Source organism: Pleurodeles waltl, chromosome 11 (genome assembly GCF_031143425.1).
Source record: "Pleurodeles waltl isolate 20211129_DDA chromosome 11, aPleWal1.hap1.20221129, whole genome shotgun sequence".
Classification (NCBI taxonomy): Eukaryota; Metazoa; Chordata; class Amphibia; order Caudata; family Salamandridae; genus Pleurodeles; species Pleurodeles waltl.
The window spans coordinates 681,696,353-681,716,415 of record NC_090450.1 but is presented as its reverse complement, the minus strand read 5'-3'; the positions used below and the strand labels follow the sequence as shown (position 1 = coordinate 681,716,415).

General features: G+C 43.0%; 1 protein-coding gene across 11 annotated transcripts in view; it reads left to right on the top strand.

Annotated features, from left to right (window-relative positions):
* Positions 1-3,996: 3,996 nt before the first annotated feature.
* AAK1 (AP2 associated kinase 1) overlaps positions 3,997-20,063 on the top strand; it is a 244,600-nt gene continuing 228,533 nt past the window's right edge. For all 11 annotated transcript variants that reach the window (XM_069214196.1, XM_069214193.1, XM_069214195.1 and 8 more), the window contains exons 1-2: positions 3,997-4,328; positions 6,458-6,818. In XM_069214196.1, the coding sequence (XP_069070297.1) occupies positions 6,656-6,818 (163 nt within the window). In that variant the 5' untranslated portion in view covers positions 3,997-4,328; positions 6,458-6,655. The remainder of the gene's footprint in view (positions 4,329-6,457; positions 6,819-20,063) is intronic.

Below are 20,063 nucleotides of genomic sequence, written 5' to 3'. Positions count from 1 at the left end.
ACAAGATTCCTCACCTTGAAGACTCTGCAACACATCTTCCACCACCTCGGATTTCCACACAAGGTGCAGCCTACTATCTCTCTTGTACTATCCAAACTGGATTATGCCAATGTCCTCTTCCATGGATTATCTCTCTCTTATGAAAAAACTACAACGTATTCAGAACTCCATTGCCAGGCTACTATTACATGTAAAGCCACAAGCCCACATCTCCCCTGCCTGGTTACCCATTGCCAGAAGATCCACCTTCAAGCTGCTTTGTATCACCCACAAAGCTACACATGGAACAGGACCGCTTTTTATCAGAAACAAAATAACCGAATACATTCAACAAAGAAACCTCCACTCAAGATTGGCACCCCGTCTTAGAACACCAACATACAAGAAAAAGACTATAGGTGGTACATCCTTCTCCATTCAAGCAGCCAAACTATGGAATTCACTACCCCCAAATATAAGATCCACGGATAACTATCTTGTCTTCAGAAGACTACTCAAGAGTTGGCTCTTTCCTTCATAACCACAATATTCAAACAGCAATGGACTGCATATGCCTGTGTTGATAAATATTTTTAATCTGATTATGTGTATATTCTAGATATGTATAGTTCTTTAGGAAATATGTATCGCTACTATGTCATAACAATAAATTACACACATACTCTTCAAACCTGTTTAACAAATGTATATTTACTCACAATTAAATATGTATGTGTGTGTGGATGTATATCTATATATGTATATGTGTATATATATATATATATATGTATGTGTGTGTGTGTATATATATAAATACATGTATGCATATATGTGTAAATATGTGTGTTTGCAAGTGTGTGTGTATATATACATATATATGTGTATGTTATTCTATGCTTCACATGTTCATAGGTCACTGCATAGCTCCTAGCCTAGATAAGTTGTTATATTAGATACTTATGAATCCCAGCTCTCGTTTTATATCACACTGATCAAATGTTTTATTATCATAAGCATTTCACTATTCAAAATTTGAGGAAATAAAAAAATGTTAGAAAAGTACACTTATTAATTAACTTCAAATATTACAAATCTTGAAAGTATGCGTTTAAACAATACTACTTTTCTTTTTATATTATTATTCACATTATAATATTCCTTGAACATATATTCCCTTACTATGTATTTACATATCTATTTATTTATTACTCTAGTCCTACTGTACTAGAGAAAAATTAAATATAAAATAAATAAAATAAAATCTATAAATAACATTCAAATTATAAATAAGTACATTATATTAAAAATAATAATAATGAATAAATAAAATAAATAAAAATAAAAATAATGATTAAAAAAGTATATATACATAAATAAAATTATAAATAAATAAAAAGAATATAAATGTACTCTCTTGTAAGCTTTACTTTGCCTACCTGTCACCATATGTCATGTCTCTATCAATCTATCCTGCATCCCCACTCTGACTCATCCGAAACCCATTCTACTACTTTCATCTCCAAAATAACCCTACCTGAGCTCTTCCCTCCCCTTCCACATTTAGCTCACCCAAACCTCAGTTTACTATCATGATCTCTCAAATAACCCTACTAAATTCTCCATCATTCATCTCACCTTTGACTCATCCAAAACCCCTCCTGCTATTATGATCTCCCTAACCATTTCCACTGACTCTTCCCTCCTCCATCTCTCCTTTAATCATCCCAAGCCTCATCCTATTACTATAAACTCACGATTAACACTTCTGGATTCTTCCCTCCTCTATCCCTCCATTACTCTGGTCAATCCAACTAACAAACTCACATAACCCCTGCTCAAATTAACTCATAATAATACTAAAACTGTACTTATATTTCCCTATTGCAGGAGTCTTCAAACTGGGGGGCAGGTCCCCCTAGGGAGGCCTCAAGTGATCTGGAGGGGGGCGCCAAGCTCTGGCCAAAAGAAGCATTACACAGATAACAGTGTTTTTATTTTAAGCAGAAACATTTTATTGCATTTTTAAAAGGTAACAACATTTAACTGCAATGTTTAAATATGTCTAGACATATTTAAACATTGCCTTCTTTATAAAATATTTGTGAATAATTCTGACGGGCCCAATGATTTTTATTAACTGGGGGGTGCAGCATTAAAAAGTTTGGAGACTACTGCCCTATAGTAATCCACCACTAATTCCTCTTGGGTTCCGGAGAAGCGTGCTACTCCCCGAAAAGTGCTTCCATTCCTCGTCAGGGGTAGTAAGCGGTATATAAATACTATTACAATACAATACAACACAATACATAATTCCTGTAGCCCTGGTTATAGTGTGTGTGGGTGGCAGGAAAAAAGACACAATGTGTGCCTCCTTTCTATGGCTTTGTAATTCCCAGAAGCTTAGCTGACAGGTACCCCTTTGAGGGCTGTGTTGCCTTCAACCAGTCATGGCTTAATAGCCAACAGGAATTTGCAGTCTGGGAGTTGTCATAGTTTTCCCATTAAAACTATAGTCTAAAAGTCCCGGCACGTGAGGCGTGGCTAGCTGATTCAGTTTATTATAGTGGACATCTACGTAACCTAGAATAGTAGTATGTACGTTTGCTGAATATTCCCTTGCTATGCCGGAGTGGGGAAGTCAGGGTAGTTTGAATACAGATACATCACTCCTTGTCTCACTTCTGCATTTCTACTGATTCTTATAAGTTACATAACACCATGTAAAACCCCAGGGTGTGTTGCAACTTCTAGGAAGAAGGCGAAAGGGCCATCGGTGACTGACGTCACAATACGGCTCAAAACCAAAGCAGACTTCATCAACAGTGCTTTATATAGGTCGGTACTGTCCGGCACTTTTTTATTTTGAGAGGTAGAGTACCTGCACTTCTCAAGAAAAACGTAATACTTTTAATTGGAGAATGCCGGCACTTCTCAGAAACAAGCAGGTACTCACGTACAGAGTACCTGCACTTCTATTTTTCCATTTCAAGCAAAAGAACATTCTAGAATGCGTAATGCTGGTGTTTGTTAGCCGTGCAGGGCTGGGTAAATAGTACTTATATTCCCTTTCACTAGCAGACCCGATAAAATATACTTAACCTTGGGGGCATTCAGTTCAGTCATAGATACTACGTTTACCATGCCCGTGTGTGATGTACTGTTCCAGTCCAGGTTTGTTTTTTTAATTCTGGGACTTGTAATCCTCGATGGCGTAAACAATAGTACAGGTCCCAGAACTGGAAGAAAAAACATGGACTGGAGCATCTCATCATGTGTGCCTGGGAAACTTTGCATGGCTCTTCAATAGGTTGCATTACAACCGTAGCAACCTAACCATAGCAGATTTTAAGACGCGACATGCCTAGTATGATTATTTCATCCTGGGCCATGTTTCTTCTCTGCCTCCTGTAATTTAGACTGTCATTTATCATTATAAATTCAAAACCACAGGTCCCAGAATGCAAATCGTTGACTGCAAAACACAGTTGCAAAATAACTCGAGGCATCACTACAACAGCGCTGGTGTGCACTGTGGAAGTTACAAGAGGTGTGATCAAAGGGACTTTGAGGGTGGGCACGCACATGACTGTCCCCACCTCTTTCTGGCATGAGGTCTGTGCAGAGAAGATACGTTTAGTGCTGCGTGTGCCATGACATCCACATAAGATAAGCACCTGAATATTAAGTCCTGTGGGTGCTGGCGTGCGTTGGTGGGGCGGGCTAGTAATCCTATTGGGTCAACAGGACCAGGTGGCCCGGCAGAATCCCACCTCAAGGGCACCGGTTCCATCCTGAGCCGGTAACCTTCCACGAGACTACATCTCCCAGCGTGCACCCTGTCGATCGCACAACCAGAAATAAAGATATTTACATTTGTAGACACGTTTTTTCTGCGCTTCCCTTGTGTGTCGCCCCCCACCCTGCTCCGGCCGATGACCGGACGTGAGATGTTAAGTCGGATTATCGCACGGGAAGGAATACAGCTCTGGCACACTCCTCTTCCTCCTCCCCGCCTCCTTCCGCGAGGGAGGTGACTAAAAAAAGAGCTGATACTGACTTCCTGTGACAGTTCATTTCCTGGTTGTGTGGCTAGGGTCAGTCCCGGTGATCAGCTGCTCTGCCCCCACCTATGTGAACCACCCCCCTCTGGGATGCTCTCCCCTCGGCCCCATGCGGGCCCCCCACCCCGTTTCCACCGCACCCCCTCCTGCAGGCAGGATGCTGGCCTGACCGCCTCGTAGACTGCTGAACCACCCCGGCAACCGCAGCCTGGACCAGGGGGCGACCCCTGGGGTCTCTGTGACGAAGAGGAGAGGCTTCCTGCTTTTAAAAGGAGGACCTGGAGGCAGGTGAGCAGAGTGGGCGGGAGGAAAGGGAACGTTATTACATGTGTCCATATGCACAGAAAGGAAAAATACATTGTATATAGTCTGGGAGAGTGATACAGTAATGTAAAGGGAGGATGCATTCTGTCCTCTCCCCGTCCCGCATTCCGAAGATGGGAGCATCGCTTTTATTTTATAATTCTCGGAAAGCGCCGCATGTTGCCAAGGTCACTTCAAGACGCTAACAGAGCGAAAATGCATAACACTATAATAATGGTCACAACCTTCACATGAACCATGCGGTTCCGTGAAGCTGCATGAATGTTCCAGCACATGCTACATAAAAATAAACATTTTGTTTTTCAGTCTATTTTATTTACATTTGTCCCGAAGATCGTCCCGTCGTCTTGTAGATAGCAGAACAGTTATGCCAAGATTTATTCTTCTCACGTTCTACTATATAATTATTCAGATAACGTGCTCTCAAGTGCAAGAGTCGTTTAATTAAAACTGATTATTTTGTGTTTTTAATTTGCAGTGCAATCTTTGTATAGCGCGCATCAGAAGCACACATCTTGTCCCTTGTATTGCTAGTATTTTCGCCGTAATGTTGTCATTGTTAGTTGTTAATCTCCCTGCGAGTTGTAATAGCGAATGTAGTTGATTTCTGCTGTTTATATAGTGCTGCAATAAGTTGGCAGTTTCCAGGCCCTAGGATATGAAGTCCCTCAACCCTGGAACAATGTTGAGTAGATTGCCTGAACGTCTCTTGTATCATGACTTTGGGGGCAGCTGGCAGCTATGTAGAATTTAATTTAGTTGTAGGCCTGTAAAACAAGAGAGATTATCTGGATAAGAAAAAATAAGGTAACAGGCCTTCTGTGCCTGTGCTCCCAGAATCTGGAATGGCATACATCAGCGCCACCTCAACACTGATCACATTTAGTAAAGACCTAAAGACGCGCCTCTTTAAAGAGCATCACAGTGCAGTAACGTTCACTTACGCTCTCAGCACCCAGGCGTTTGGTACAATCACTTACAGACTCTATATCTGCCTTTGACCCTCTACATCTCTCTGCTGCCTTTCGACTCAGTTCGCACCATGTAAAGATCACATGAATACATGCAGGCTGAAGGTAATGATTGTACTTTTCATCTAGACCAGTGGTTCCCAACCTATGGTTCGGGGACCCCGGGGGATCTGTGAAGCCTCCTCAGAGGGTCCGCAACTGCTTAGAAAATTAAATAGTAACATATTAGGCCCTCAGCTTTCAGTGATGACTCCGCGGGGGGCTCTGGATTACAATACTGATTCAGTGGGGTCCCTGGGTTCCAGTATTGATAAAGTGGGCGTCCACAGAAGTCAAAAGGTTGTGAACCACTGATCTAGACCATACAGTTAGCTTAGCTTTCTCAAGATACTTTATCAAATCTAAGCTATGGATCTGTGAAATTCTTTGGATTTATTATTTAATAAAGTGCTACTATCAGACACGTATGTTACTTGTACAGCATAGTCGGGTTTAAACTGCATGGGGGTTATACATTCAAGTGACTGTTTTATCATATACTGCTGGAAGAGCTGTGTGCCTCACAGGTACATGGAAGACTTTGTGGTTTGCATTTGTGCTATGTATATAGTTTTGTTTTTCACATCGCACTCTTACCAGCTAGTAGTGTCACTGTGCTATGTACAGCAAATATATTTTATGTAGGGCACATTGTCAGTCTTGTGTAACTTTGAGTGTGTTTTTCTGTTCTGTCACACAGTGATGGTATCCCCAGATGTTGAATTTGTTTTATATAAATTAAAAGCCACATCTGGTGTTTATTCTGTTTCTTAGTGCACCCCAAACTGGTAGAGAAATGAGGCTCCCAAATATAGCCAGTAACTTGTGTGAGGTTAAAGAATAATGTAATTATCATATGCCCTTCATTATCTCTGTGTTTGACTTTTAAAGGAGATTAAATTGTCATTTTTTAATTATAAAATATTTCAAAATGGCAATATCCCAATAGTATGTCATATAAGGTAAATATGTCATAAGTAATGCAGTGAGGTAAGTTACCCCTCAGCGCTAGGATCATTGAATCTTGCTTTTAATTGTTATTAGCTGTTTTTTATTTATTTTATTTCATTAATTCTTTTTTAGGTTGAAATAAAGGGAATTACTGTATACCTTGTGCACCCCAGCATATCAGAAAGTGGGATTGGCAGTATTTTTGGTAGATGCATATCGTGTTGCTCACCACAACGGATTTCGTGGTGATCCCACTGTGTAGCAAAAGTCGCTTAAAAAAGAAATCTACATAGATATTGTGCACTGTCACCGCCCACCTTTGACTGCGACATGAAAAAGTTTTTTGATTCCCGCCGGGACCAGGGTGGATCAGGCCCTGGTTCTGGAGGTGGTGGTGGTGGTGCCGGGTCTGGTGGCCCTGGAACAGGTTACATTGGCAGAGTCTTCAGCATCGGCCGGTACCAAGTGACAGTGGATGAGGTGCTTGCAGAAGGTAAGAGTTGAAAAATATGTCACTTGTAGTCCCAAATGTGTGCGTTTTTTAATGTTTTTTTCTTCTTTTTTTATTATTATATATATATATATTTTTTTACTTTTACGGCCTTTTTGTTCATAGTTCCAGTACCTACCCCAGGGAATGTGCTGATGGGTAGTTTGGGTCAGATTAATGCATTTTTACTTTTATGTTACCAATCGTGTTGTCCCTCCCATTTCTGAGACTTTCCCAAGCTATGGAACTGTGTAGGAAGAATTTAATTGTGCGCTAACCCCACGCTGCACCTCCAGCACACCTTCCACAGAGTTTTAGGGACGAAGCACAGGACCGTGGAACCACACTGAAAGGTGGACCTTCATGAATTCAGATATTTTCTTTTCAACCACTTTCCCCACGAGCACAAACCCAGTCAGTCATCCATAGGCACTGTCAGTAACATCATGCCCATGCACATACCAGATCCTCCCTCATCCATGTCCATCTCTCATATGGCAACACTAAATGTGGCATCTTCGAAAAGGCTTGCAGCAGACTGTATTCTTACAGGTACTTACAGACATGAGATCTTGCACATATACTCTCATAGTTGCTCTTTGGGGCAGGTCTCTACAATGTGATTATTTTGCTATAGGCTTTTATTCAGCACTTATGTTATGCAGGTTCGTAGAGTGCGCTATCACCCAGGAGGGTATCCTGGTGGTGAGCAGGTGAGGGTCTAGACAAACCTGGGGTCTAGTGGGATTACTCAAAACACCACGTTTTAAGCTTCTGAATTCAAGAATGGAGGAGGAGGCTCTTAAGTGTGGTGGCAGGTCATTCCACGCTTCAGGAGCAATGTAGGAGAAGGCTCGACCACTGAATCTGGTTTTCTGTATGGGATGTGTGAAAGTAGGAGTCCAGTTGAGCGGAAATGTCTGGACGGTTTGTGAAAGCAGATGCAATTGTCAGGTATGCTGGACCAGTCATATGTAGTGCCTTGAAAGTGTGGGAGAGGAGTTTTAATTGTGCTTGTTTGTTTATCTGGAGCCACTAGAACACCTTCAGGTATGGTGTGACATGAGTGTGGCCTCAGAGGTTGAGTGTGATTCTGGTCGCAGAGTTCTGAATGGTGTGCAGCCTTCATGGTGAGGTTTTATTTTATTTTATTTTTGATCCCAGCATAGTGTTTTTCTGTAGACCAGATTGTTTGTGACCAAGGCATTTACTGTGCTGATTAGGAGCTATTAGAAAGTCTTCCTCAACATATTTTGGGTATGGAGGCATGAAGCGGTGACAGCGTTAAGTTGGGTGGTCATGTTGAGTTTGATGTCAGTGATGAGCCTGGGGTTCTTGGCATGGGCAATAAAAGTGGGTGTTGGGCCTAGCTATGTTGGCCACCAGGTGGCGTCTCACAGTAAAATGCTCGTCCCCTCTTCACAAAGATCACAATTTTGGACTTAGAATAAATGTGTTTGCAAGGGGCATACCAATTAAGTTACTCAGTGTTTGGAACACTTCATACAATGACTTGTCTACCACACCATAGGTGGTAATCCGAGTTTGAATGTTTTCTTTCTGAGTTTGACAAAATAAGAACCATTTAACTGGGTAGTAATAAAAATTGGCCACCCAGCACCAAAAGGACATTCAAAGTGTGGTGTGCACTCGTCAAAGGATTATCACCATTCGTGCTCCTAAATATAGTGTGAAAACTCAGATTGAGGAGGAGAAGGAGAGACGGGTGTAGAAACGGACTGCTACTACCCGCTGCTCGTACTGCCCATTTGGGCCTGTTCCTCACACTGAGCTTCAGTACATGCTTTTCACATTATTACAGTCTGCTCCTCAAGCCCACCCTTGGTGCTAGCTCTCACAACTTAACAATGGATGCTCTTCACAGGGCGCAGCATCGTCTGCGCCTCACACAACCCATAATTTGAGTTTTATGTAGCACAGTTAAGGTCCAGTCCGGCTTCAGGGCATTCTACATAGCCGTCTACTATTTGACACGGGCAGTGATTAATATAAATAATATATGCATACTCTGTCTCTGAAAAATTTGAGTAGTAGTGTCCGAATTGACACTGATTTTAATTAACAGAGGTTTCTAATATAGTTCATAGCCTGTACTAATTTAAAGTTAGAGACACTTAAATCGTGTATTATGGAAAGCTGCGATATTCGCATCGTCATCGCCAGGAACAGCAGGGGGGTAGCAGAACAAAGTTACGTTAGTAGGCTCATAGCAGGTCTGGTGCCGGGGTTAAAGATGGGGTCATGACAATCTAAACATCACAGGTCACATATATTGGCAGCTTTTTGTGATTTTTCGTAGTACAGAGTGGGAACACGTATCATTTTTCATCTTAAAAGCATAGGGCATGCCTACAGATCCTATGCGTAATTTACGTCACAAGTGTGGATTGTGTAACCGAACCTTCAGTTACATAAACTATTGGGCTCAGCACTATTTTGAGTAGACTGCATAGCAAGAGAGGAGGGGGAACAATAATCGGGTGACACTCAACCTACATATCCGTTCAGGGTCTGTGCCTGGCGCTCTTCCACCATACATGTGACCCGGTTCCCCGTTCATCGCACCCGGTGCACTGGTGCTCAGGAGGGCCGAACACTGACCATATCCTCACTGGGGTTAGGTGCCTTTGTATTACATTTTTGTAGTAGTTCTTGTCCTTGTGCTGCATACATTCCAAAAACTTTTCTGATCTCGCCAATATTACTGACCAGGTGTCCCCTGGTGTTTCCCCCTGCTCTACCTCCATTTTCTTCCATGTATTTTATGTTTGGGGTCCTGGAGGGAACTCCTCTGGGCCCAATGTAAGTTCGCAGTACCCCTCTTAGTACTTGTGAGCACTGATCCGATTGTTGTATTATCATGGGCTCCCATTATTAGTCTACATAGTTTGGTTTGGGCCTAGTGCAGCTGCTATAACAGCTGACAAAATGGTATCTGGGAGACAAATGTAATACACAAACAGATCTCAATGCTTCTTAACTCGCCATTTTCGAGAAGTTTGCACAGTAATTGAGTAGTATTCCTTTTACAGATTCAGAAAATGGAGCCTTTTTTTTTCCTGGGGAAAAAAAATCTGTCACTTATGGTGAGATGGAAGGGTATATAGTAACATAGCTCCTTCTCAGCTCCAAATCCCTATACTTCAGTGTAATCACTCTTGGTAACAAATTAGTGAGGGAAGAGTATCTGTTGTATACAATTTAATAAGAAATAGGTGTCTGTGTTTTTGGGGCACACATGCCCTTTCCCATATGTACATTCCTCACTAAAGCTGACTTCTCATGCAGCCCACAATCAGTAGCTTCGTGCACTGTCCTCAGACGCCTGCTCCCCACGTATTCCCCTAATGCCACATCCTCCATTAGTGCCTACTCCTTGTATCTTCTATCACTCCCACCCCTCACACTGCCCATCAGTACTCTCTTTCACTGTCCACCAGAGCCATCTCTTCATTGGTCATTAGTGCCAGCTCATCACATGACCCATTAGTGTCCACTCCTTCTATCACTGGGCAGTTGAAGAGAGTAAATGGATAGAACGACATTAAGAATGAAGGCGCCTCACCAATAGCACATTTTTTGCTTCCTGGCCTTCCTTTAACTGATACAGAGCCTCTCACATTCACAGTCCTTATTTTGAGGCGGTGTTTGCCAGAGCTCTGGGCGGAACTCTGTTTAGAGCAGCAGGATATAGCTGACGTGCTGGTGGTATTCATGCATGCGCTGTCGGCTCTGTAGCCAGCAGTGATACATTTTGCAAGCAGGAGCTCCTGACGTGGAAGTAGCACTGCTGATTGACAGCGACACAAACATACATTTTTATTCTAGGAATGGCACTGTTACAAGTCAGAGGGACCCACCCTCTCTTTCCTCAAGCATAGTAAGCTACTGGCTGATGTGAGCCAGGGCAAGTTAGGCCACTGCTCTGCTTTCTGCTTACCTCCTGGAGGATTGTTGATCCACTGGCTGGCGTGGCCAAATTCAGATTTAAGATCCTAGGTAAAGCAAAGAGAAGCTCCAAACCTGAGCCATGGTAGTTGGATCATCTGTCCAGTCATATTTCATTCATTGAGTTCTCACACTAGTTGACTTTCTGCAGGAAATGCCGAACTCCACATATCACACTACACTAATGGCATTTGTGTAGTGCTGTACAAACGAAGATGGCCATTGGTGCAGTGCTGTACATTACAATAGTGTTGATATAAGAAATGCATCAGATAATGAAGCAGAAAATAGGATTGGCAATGGAGGTGTTGGGGGACAGTGCTGGCAGGAGGTGGTCTATGTGGCGACCTGTCGAGAAACTCTTTGGGCCCCTGACAGTGCACCACAGTGGCTACCTTCTCTCTCTGTCTCATTACTTCGGGCTTTAGCCAACTTATCTGTTTGGTCACTTGGGTCTCCTATTCACAGCTCCAGTTTCTCATATTCCCCACTGGTGGCACCTCCTGTCGAAAAACTCAACATGGATGGAGGCGCTAGAATGTGGTGCATGCTGGCCCTGTGCCACCCAGTGAAGATTGTATGGTGTACTTTAAAGGGCAGGTTGCAAATTTGCTCTTTGTAAAGTCTGCACACTGCAGAATAACCAGCGCTTGTCATTGGTAGACACAGAAAGGCACTTTATCTAACATGCCATGCTTGCCATCATTTATTTCATATATAATTGAGAAATTGACAAGTCTATCAAAGACTGCAGTGATCTGTGGTTCACGGCGGAATCCACTTCTCTAACAACCGCATTACCTAATTGGCGTCTCTTTGCACCCGTTTAGCTTTTGTAGTCCAAGCGCCATTGCAAGATTCTGTATATCATTTTTTTTGCTTTGTCATTATTCAAAATCTTGCCATCACTGCCAGCGGGAGTTAAAGTTCTCCTTTGTACCCCCGTTCACCTCCCCCTGGGCTGGAAGAAGGCAGTGATCCGCAGTGAGACAGCGATGTTCTGGGTAGTAAATTTGTGGTGGAGAAATTATTAATATTTAACAGTATTACTCTGTTTGCAGACCTGTAGGTGTTTTTTTGTATGTTACAGAGGTTTAATGGGTAATATGTGCAGATAACCTTTCTTTTTTCTATAAAATTGTTTCCCTATGATATAAAGAAATTGAATATAACATTGCTTTCCACTTTCGAACTTTTTTTTTTTTGTGCAAAACATGAAAGATCTTCACAACACCTACTACTTACTACAACCTAAAAACAATACAAAACTCCAGTCGACAAAGGAATCTGTGAAACTCAGTTTAGAAGATAGCATCCTAATTGGCCATGCGATACCACACAAATGTAGAAGGTGTACCTTATGTATAAGATAATACACCACTAGAAGCACTTTGTAACCAGATCACATAAAGACCCATAATGCTCCCCTGAGGAATGCATGCCCAGATTTTATGTGTGAAAGCAAACTTTCTGAAATTCAACTGTGAGCTGATAATATGTTTTAGCTCCAAGGGGTTCCATCCTACAGACCCAGCACCTTGAGAGAGCCACTGCTCTGCACTTGTTGATTGAGGGTGGGGACTGTCAGCCCTTCTCTAGCAACAGCCACAATCCTTGTCAGAATCAACCACAAAATTACTAAATAACCTTTCTGCCCCAAGATCAGGTGGTCCAGCCAGCTCAGACCCTTCTCGGAAGAGACCTCTCACCTCAAAAACCTCAAGCTCTATCTATTAACCTTACACCAGCCTATGCAAATCAGAGTCCAGTTATTAAAGATCATCCTATCCTGGGTCACAATTAAGCTATATTAACTGAAACAATGCCATGTGCGTTTGTGGCTGGTCTGCTAAGAACACCAATGATAAGGTCAGGTATGCCAAGACCCACCAAAGATCACATTGTTCAACCCAGACTATCCTACTATCAGGCCTAGTGAACTCTGATCATTCCAGAAGTTGGAACATCTGGCAATGAGATCCAAAAGCAGATCTAGGCAGCACCAAACATCTCAGGAATGCAACCACTGTACTCAAAGAATGTACACAAGACCGAACCGCCTATAGGGTTTTATGCGTTAAGATGCCAACAGGCCACTAGGTGCCTATGCTTCACTTGCATGTGCTTGTTAGTCCTCTACGGCCTGTGGTGTATAATTGTAGAGTACATGTAGCAAGTCCAGCACCACTAGTTGAGCATGGCACATTAATGCTAGTTAAAACACTCTTGGAGGGTAGTATTGTTGGACCTCACCCCCAGATTTCTGTGCTTTCACCCCTCCTATTTTCCGAAACTGTTTTGTTGGCTTTTAGGACTCTGTCCAGTTTATTACTGCTAACCAGTGGTACAATGCTTGTGTACCATCCTGTAATTGTGATAAAATTGTCTTACAACAAATTGGCATTTTTAATTTACCCATAAGTCTCTAGTAAAGTGGTATACCATACACTCAGACCTGGTAAACTAAATTCTACAACGAGGCCTGTAACACTTAGTTTGCACCGACTTAAGTAGCCATTTAAAAATCTCTCTCAGTCCCGCTATTGCAGCCTGTGTGTGCAGTTTAAACTGCCATTCCTACCTGGCAAAATAAACCTTTTGCAAAGCCTAAAACTCCCTTTTAAAATACGTACAAGTCACCGCTAGGCCCAAAACAGCCCTTAGGCAGGGTTCATTGTATTTAAAAAGTTGGACATGTGCTTTTAAGTTTTACATGTCCAGGTAATGAAAAACTCCCAAATTAATTTTTCGTTACTGTGAGGCCTACATCACCCATAGGATAATACTGAGTTAACATTATTATTATGATGATGATAACTTCCCGAGCTGACTAGACCCAGTCTCCAAGCGATCAACTCACTGAGCTGATCCTGGTGCAGGATTCAGGATGTTCTGAAAGAATCAGTTCTATTCTGGATGCTCTTCACTAACTAAGCCTCATCCTGGGGCAGACGTCTGAGTGGACTTGGTCCCATTGTTACAAGCTCCAACTGAAAGATACCAGATTATAGGACGGCGTTAGCATGGACAAATTGGCTTGGGCCACTGCTTGCCTGAACTGGGCTACCAAGCCTGGTTATAGATGGGGTGAATGACCTGACAGGCGCACCAGCAGACTTCATGTTGGAAGAGGACTTAAGCTAATGTGCAGAAGCAGAGCAAGGTGGTGTGAGATGACAAGTCTGAGCTGAGTGGGGGGAATTCGGGGTTTGGATGGTCTTAGCTGACAGACCTCTCCTGCTGACTGCACGACCTGGTCAGCCACGAACATAAGCAGGGTACTAGGCCCCCCAGAGATGGTCCTGTCTTAGGAGGCACAATCGTGTAGGGTGACAAAATCTAAGCAGACCCATTTCCAGGGTTTACTAAGCCTGAGCCTTAGATTATCTGAGCGGGTTGAGTCTGGGTGCTGTACACTGATGGATATGGTCAGGGCTGACGAGGCCAATCCTGGGATCCTCTGGGAAGACCAGGCTTGAACCTTGACTGGGTGCACTAGACAGACCAGGCCCGAACCTGTATTCGGCATACGGCTTTGGCGATGCTGACCCTGCTGTCCGCTGTTGACCTTGAGGATGGCAGGCTTTATGCGCGGCGCGGTACACAGTACATGAATATTCAGTACACAATGCATCTTCACTGAACAGGCACGGCTCCCATTCATTTTTATAACCCACATTTCTTTTTTCCTGGACAACTTGACAATGTTCCATCCGTTACCTTCTTTAGATGGATCCGCAGCCCTCGTTATAATATTAGCACCGCCAAATGTGTGATGCACACCTACTTTATTCAGCTTTTGGCCCTTAAAAAAGCCCTATTGCCGAGGTATGTATTTGTCTATCTCGGAATGATAAGAGGCTGAGTTTGCCCAGCTTGATACCTGCATTTTAAAAACAGCTCCCTGCGTCAGTGCCCACCTCCCCCCTCCTAAATGAACTATCAAGTAACAACTCCGAAAATTAATTTGTGCTCCAGGCTCCCGTGTTTGGAGACATGGTATCCTGGTTTCAGGGACTTGTTCGTAGGGAGGAGGTGACACGACTCTTCCCTTTAGTTGGCTGTTGGAGCAAGACAGCCGAACTAAAACCCTGGCTTCCATGTTCGACACATCCCTGATATAATTGCCTAATCACTTTTTTACCCCCTCTACTAAAATCTGCATTACTGAACTGCATGGGAAATTACAGTACTGTTTTCTATACAATTTGGAGTTTTGCTTTGACTCTCTCCCGGTTCAGTGTGCAATGTCAAAGTCTCAACTTGTATGAGTCTGTGATCCCTCCGGGTCATCTGTAATTTAACAATATGATACTGTGTCTCATTTCCTGAGTAAATAGGCAGAGTTGTTTTTCTTTTTCTGACTGGCTATCTTCTTCCTTAGCCGCTCACTTAAACGTCACTTCTAGTTCAGCTGGAGATCATGTGCACAGCTATACACAGTTGCTTTTAGAACTGCAAGGCCGAATGAGAAGGATGACTGCCTGTTTCTTCTGTCTCTTTACAGAGGTAGAATACTTACTCATCAGTTCAGTCAGTAGTCTTGTGCTTGGCACCAGCAGAGGGCGCCACTCTGCACGTGATGACTAGAATTTCTACAACCGAGCCACAGAAAGATTTTCTAAAATAGCAGGGGGTGTCTACGCGAGTCGGCGCTCTGGTCCATAATTCCAGACTCCGCCGCTCCTCCTATTTTCGACTGATTTCAGTGTGAACGGCCGCGGGCGATGCAAATAATTTGCCATCTCATTGCCTGGATGGCCCAAATTCCAGAATGGTTAATCGAAGTGATTTGACATCTTTGTTGCAAAATTAATCGTACATTTATTTCAGACAGACATCACTACGACACTGTGGCCGTATCGAAATTCCCGGCCGCGTGACTTCATCGTGGGCCAGGAGACGAAACCGAGAATGAATCCAAAAGTAGCCGTGACAGAAACCTGCGCAGGCGCTGTGAGTTTTTTGTTTACGGCGAAGATGGAAAACTGGAAGCAGTGCTTAATTTGTGCCGGAGACGGCAGTTAGCAGGCACACCAGCACTCATTTTTGGTAGATCAAGTCTATTTTTTTTCTTCTCCGAGCTTTTGCCCAGAGCAAGAGAGACAAAGGCGGAAATAAGGCAGTGCAAGATAGACAAACCGCCACAAAAGCGGAAAGTGGGGATGAAAAACGTCCGCAACAGTGATTCGATGAGGCAGGAAGTGTAGGGTGATGAAAGAGAGAGACACGAGGTGGAAACAAAACTGTCAGTTGGCTTCTTTGAAAAAATGTAGATGACCTGAATTTGTTTTTGTTGTACTTTTTTCCGTACTCACATAACGTAACATCCAAAAAGCCCTCTAGAAAACCAAAATCAGCCTTGACCACATTTTTCAAACCAGTCCCATACTTAAAGAGGCCGCTATTGAAATGAGGCCATGCGGGCATGGTTGGATCCCGCCAGCCCATTCTGCTGTGAAAGTAGCCCCCTATGCCTGCAGCCCTCTCGGGAAATGCCAGCGTGGCAGAATGGCAAGCGTGACCTTGAAAATGTGCCCTGATGTGGGATTTCCCAAGATTTCTTCTCTTGGCAGTGTGAGCAGAGCAGATGCGTTGTACAACACATTATTTGTAATTGGACTAACAAAAAAACCCAATATTTTTACTAGGTGGAGTACCTGAAAAACAGCTCCCTATTTTTGCAATTTGTTCATGATTTTCACACTTGAGTAAGAATTAGTGTTGAGTTGCCTCCAGGCCAATGTCTGTATTTCTTACACATGGATAGCTTCTCTTCCAGATCTTTAGCTGATGAGGTAATGGTAATTAAAATAATAACAGGGCATTTATAGAGCACGAACCACAAACGTAATCGATCTTGGCCGTTCATTGTTGCTATTATTATCTACTTTACCAGTCTTCGAAGAACAAAAGCTAACCCGCCCAAAACGGAACCTGAATCTGTGACTTGCGGGTTTCATCAGATATGTGGGACCCCTGAGCTGCCTCCTAGTTCAATCCCCATTTCCCTTCAGAATTGCCCTTTTGAATCTGGCGGTCTGTGGAATTCATGTGATGTCTGGTCTCCATTGTACAGATTAATGTTGCAGCTTGGCTCATGAGAGTTGCGCCTGATGCCCGTTCATCTGGGATGCTCCATAATTTTGTGTTGTGTTTGAAGGTGGAAGTAATTTACCGGTGAAGGAATCCCACGGGGCTCACCCAGAGTTTAACTAATCCAGTATTTAAGGTGGTATCCTCACTAAAGACTGCGGGTGACTGGCAATTGGTGCTGGTGGTGGCAGCTGATTGTTCATGGGTTTTTGTCTGAACAGTGTGTGTGGTGTTTTTTTTGTGTGTGTGTGGGATATACCTAGCAACCCTCCTAATCTATAAATTAACCCGCCCAGCATAAATAGGGCCTCCATGTTCCCTGGAGCATGGGTGTTGTGGGGTATAGAGCGTTATGTGCTTCACCTATGTGGGTCCAAGAGCCCACATGTAGTGTGACTGAAGTCTGTAAGAATTTGCCTTTCCTGTGTGGTCACCAAGAATTTTTCTTCTCTTGCTGGGCCACATAATTTGTAATTTAGTTTTAGAACTTTGTGCACTTTAACCCTCCTAGAATTGGCATATTGCACTTTTTTTTTAATGTTTAGCTTACCTATAGGTCCCGGTTATGTGGTACCAGCATCCTGAAGTTAAATTCCATTAGTGCACTGCAGCACCTATTGTGTCATCCACTTCAGTGGCAGTGCAACCATAGCTTCAGGCTTGCCAGGGTAACCTATCTGTTGCAATGTAGAAACTGCAATTTGACCTGTCAAAATAAACCCTTTTTGACAGGTCAAGCCTCCCTTTTGAGTATTAAAATGTCACACCTTTGAAGGCCTGGAGGACCACAAGGCAGGGTGCATAGTATATAAAAGTAGGGCATGTAGAAATTTAGTGTTAAATGCCCTTACAGTGACCAGTACCCAAAAGCTAATTTTCAGCGTGGCAGGCCCATCTGTCCTATAGTGAAAACCAGAGTACAGATTGAAATAATAATACTTTAACACGAGTGGGACTAGCCAGAATTTCTTTTTTAAAATAATTTTAAAAAATCAAATTCGAATAGGAAGTCAGATTTGTAGTTATTAAGGAAAAGTAACTTTTAGAAAGTTTTCCATTTCTCTGCCTGATGGTCTTGGAGGCCAATTGGCATTTGCCCTCCGAATTCTCCCAGTCGGGATTAGCATTTAAATTGGTGTGAATGAGGTATGAAATGCCTCCCAGGTCAATAAGTCACTGTGTTTGAAGGGTCAACTTGAATGAGCAGAGGTGATCCCTCTGAACCTCACAGAATAAGCAGGTTGGGGGCCGTGAACATCCTTTTTGACAGTTTCCATGTCTGCTGGAATATCCAGTCCTGCTTGACAAGTTCATTGGGTGTTGCATATAACACTTGGGGTGCACTTGAAAGGCAGAGAACAGGATTCCAAGATAATTGTTGGTTAGAAGCCCTGGCATTTTTCTACCAGACCTTTGTGTCTAGGTTAATTGGGAGCACAGTGGCTGGCTCAAAGTGCATTTAAGTGTTAGATGTGGGAGTACATTCGGACTACTATATTACATTATATACACACACACACGCCACTCCCCCCTTATCCCTCAGAGCACAAGCTGAGAAAGGCCAAAGGCTTTCATCATCTTGAAAATGATCAAAGTGGGGGTAAGGATGGCCCCAGGAATGTTTACTACATTAGTTACAGCATGCCTGGCAGTCATTCCTACCCACTTGCTCATGCCAGGAATAAATGTGGCATATTCAGGCACCCACTTGAGAACACTGCTGGACCTGAGGAACAACAGAAGCAGACTTGGCAGGCTGTCTGTGAGCTGGAAGATGCCCTGAAGGATTTGACCTACTCCCTCTTGTACCAAGGAAAATAAGTGGTCTCCAAGGGTTATGAGGCTGACCCCCTGTACAAGCTTCACAGATATGACTAGCTACAAGTCTTTCCTGCAACTGCCCTGCTAACCAGTAGCAACTAGACCAGGACTCAGCCCTTCTGTTGGTCTCTGCTGGACACGCTGTGTGTCTCAAAGTGCTTCCCCTGAGTTCATGGGGTGCTTTAGAAGTGGATTCGTTGTGGATTGGGACTTAAAGGACTAAGGGCCTGATTTGGAGTTTGGTGGATGGGTTACTCCATCACAAACTTGAAGGATTTCCTGTCCGCCATGTTAGAATCTCCGTAGGCTATGATGGGATCGTAATACGGCGGATGGGATATTTGTCACATTTGTGATGGAGTAACCCCTTCTGCCAAACTCTAACTCAGCCCCTAAGCCAGAAGGTTAAACCTTTGACCAGTGTATTTCTGATGCTCTATACTCTTCACCCACTCTTTGACGCTGTGATTGTGACCGGTGCGTATCGATCTCTATTCCAATTATCAATTTGTATGACTATGTACTCTGGTATTCAGTGTGGAGTTATGATGCTTGCTCTCTGTAGTAATTCCCATATATGTATTACTTGCATTTGACTGTTTGTAATGTTTGTACTGTTTGCATATGAAGACTGTTTTGTACTGTTGGTTTATAAACATAAATACTAATGAAAAAAACACAATGGTACCAACAACAGATATTGCTCAATAACGATTGGCTGTCCTTTACCCAGAGTACAGTCATCAACTTCCAGGAGAATTGCTCAAGGCAAAAGCTACCTTGTGTTTTGGTATTTGGTACCTCTCTGTTTTGGTATTTGAGTCTCTCTCATATTTCCAACCCTCCAATGTGCACAATTGGATTCCCAAGCCTCTCTGATTGCTTTGCGTTTTAAACTGTTGTAGGAAACTAGCTCTCTATACGGTGCACTAAAAAGTAGTACACCATGTCCAGTGGATCCCCAATTGGTTTGCTGAGGCAAAAGTAGATACTACTAACGCTCTATAATGGAGTAGTGTGAGCGAGCAGCTTACCAGAGGGTAGTGCTAAGCATTTGTTATACTCGGAGACAATCAATGAGACACACTCAGAATAAATCCAAGACCGATTTTAGAAAAATATCACTTCTTTATATGTATGTATGTATGTATGTATATATATATATATATATATATATATATATATACACACACACACACTTTAAAAACAACATGTAGAGGACAGCGACATTAAAGACCAATCTCCTGGGGTTATGGTGAGTAGTAGGCTTTTGGAAGTTTCAGCAGCTGGAGGACAAGGTGTCTTTCTTTTAATTGTCAAATTCCACTGGCAGTGTTGGCACCGAGTCAGTCACGGATCTTC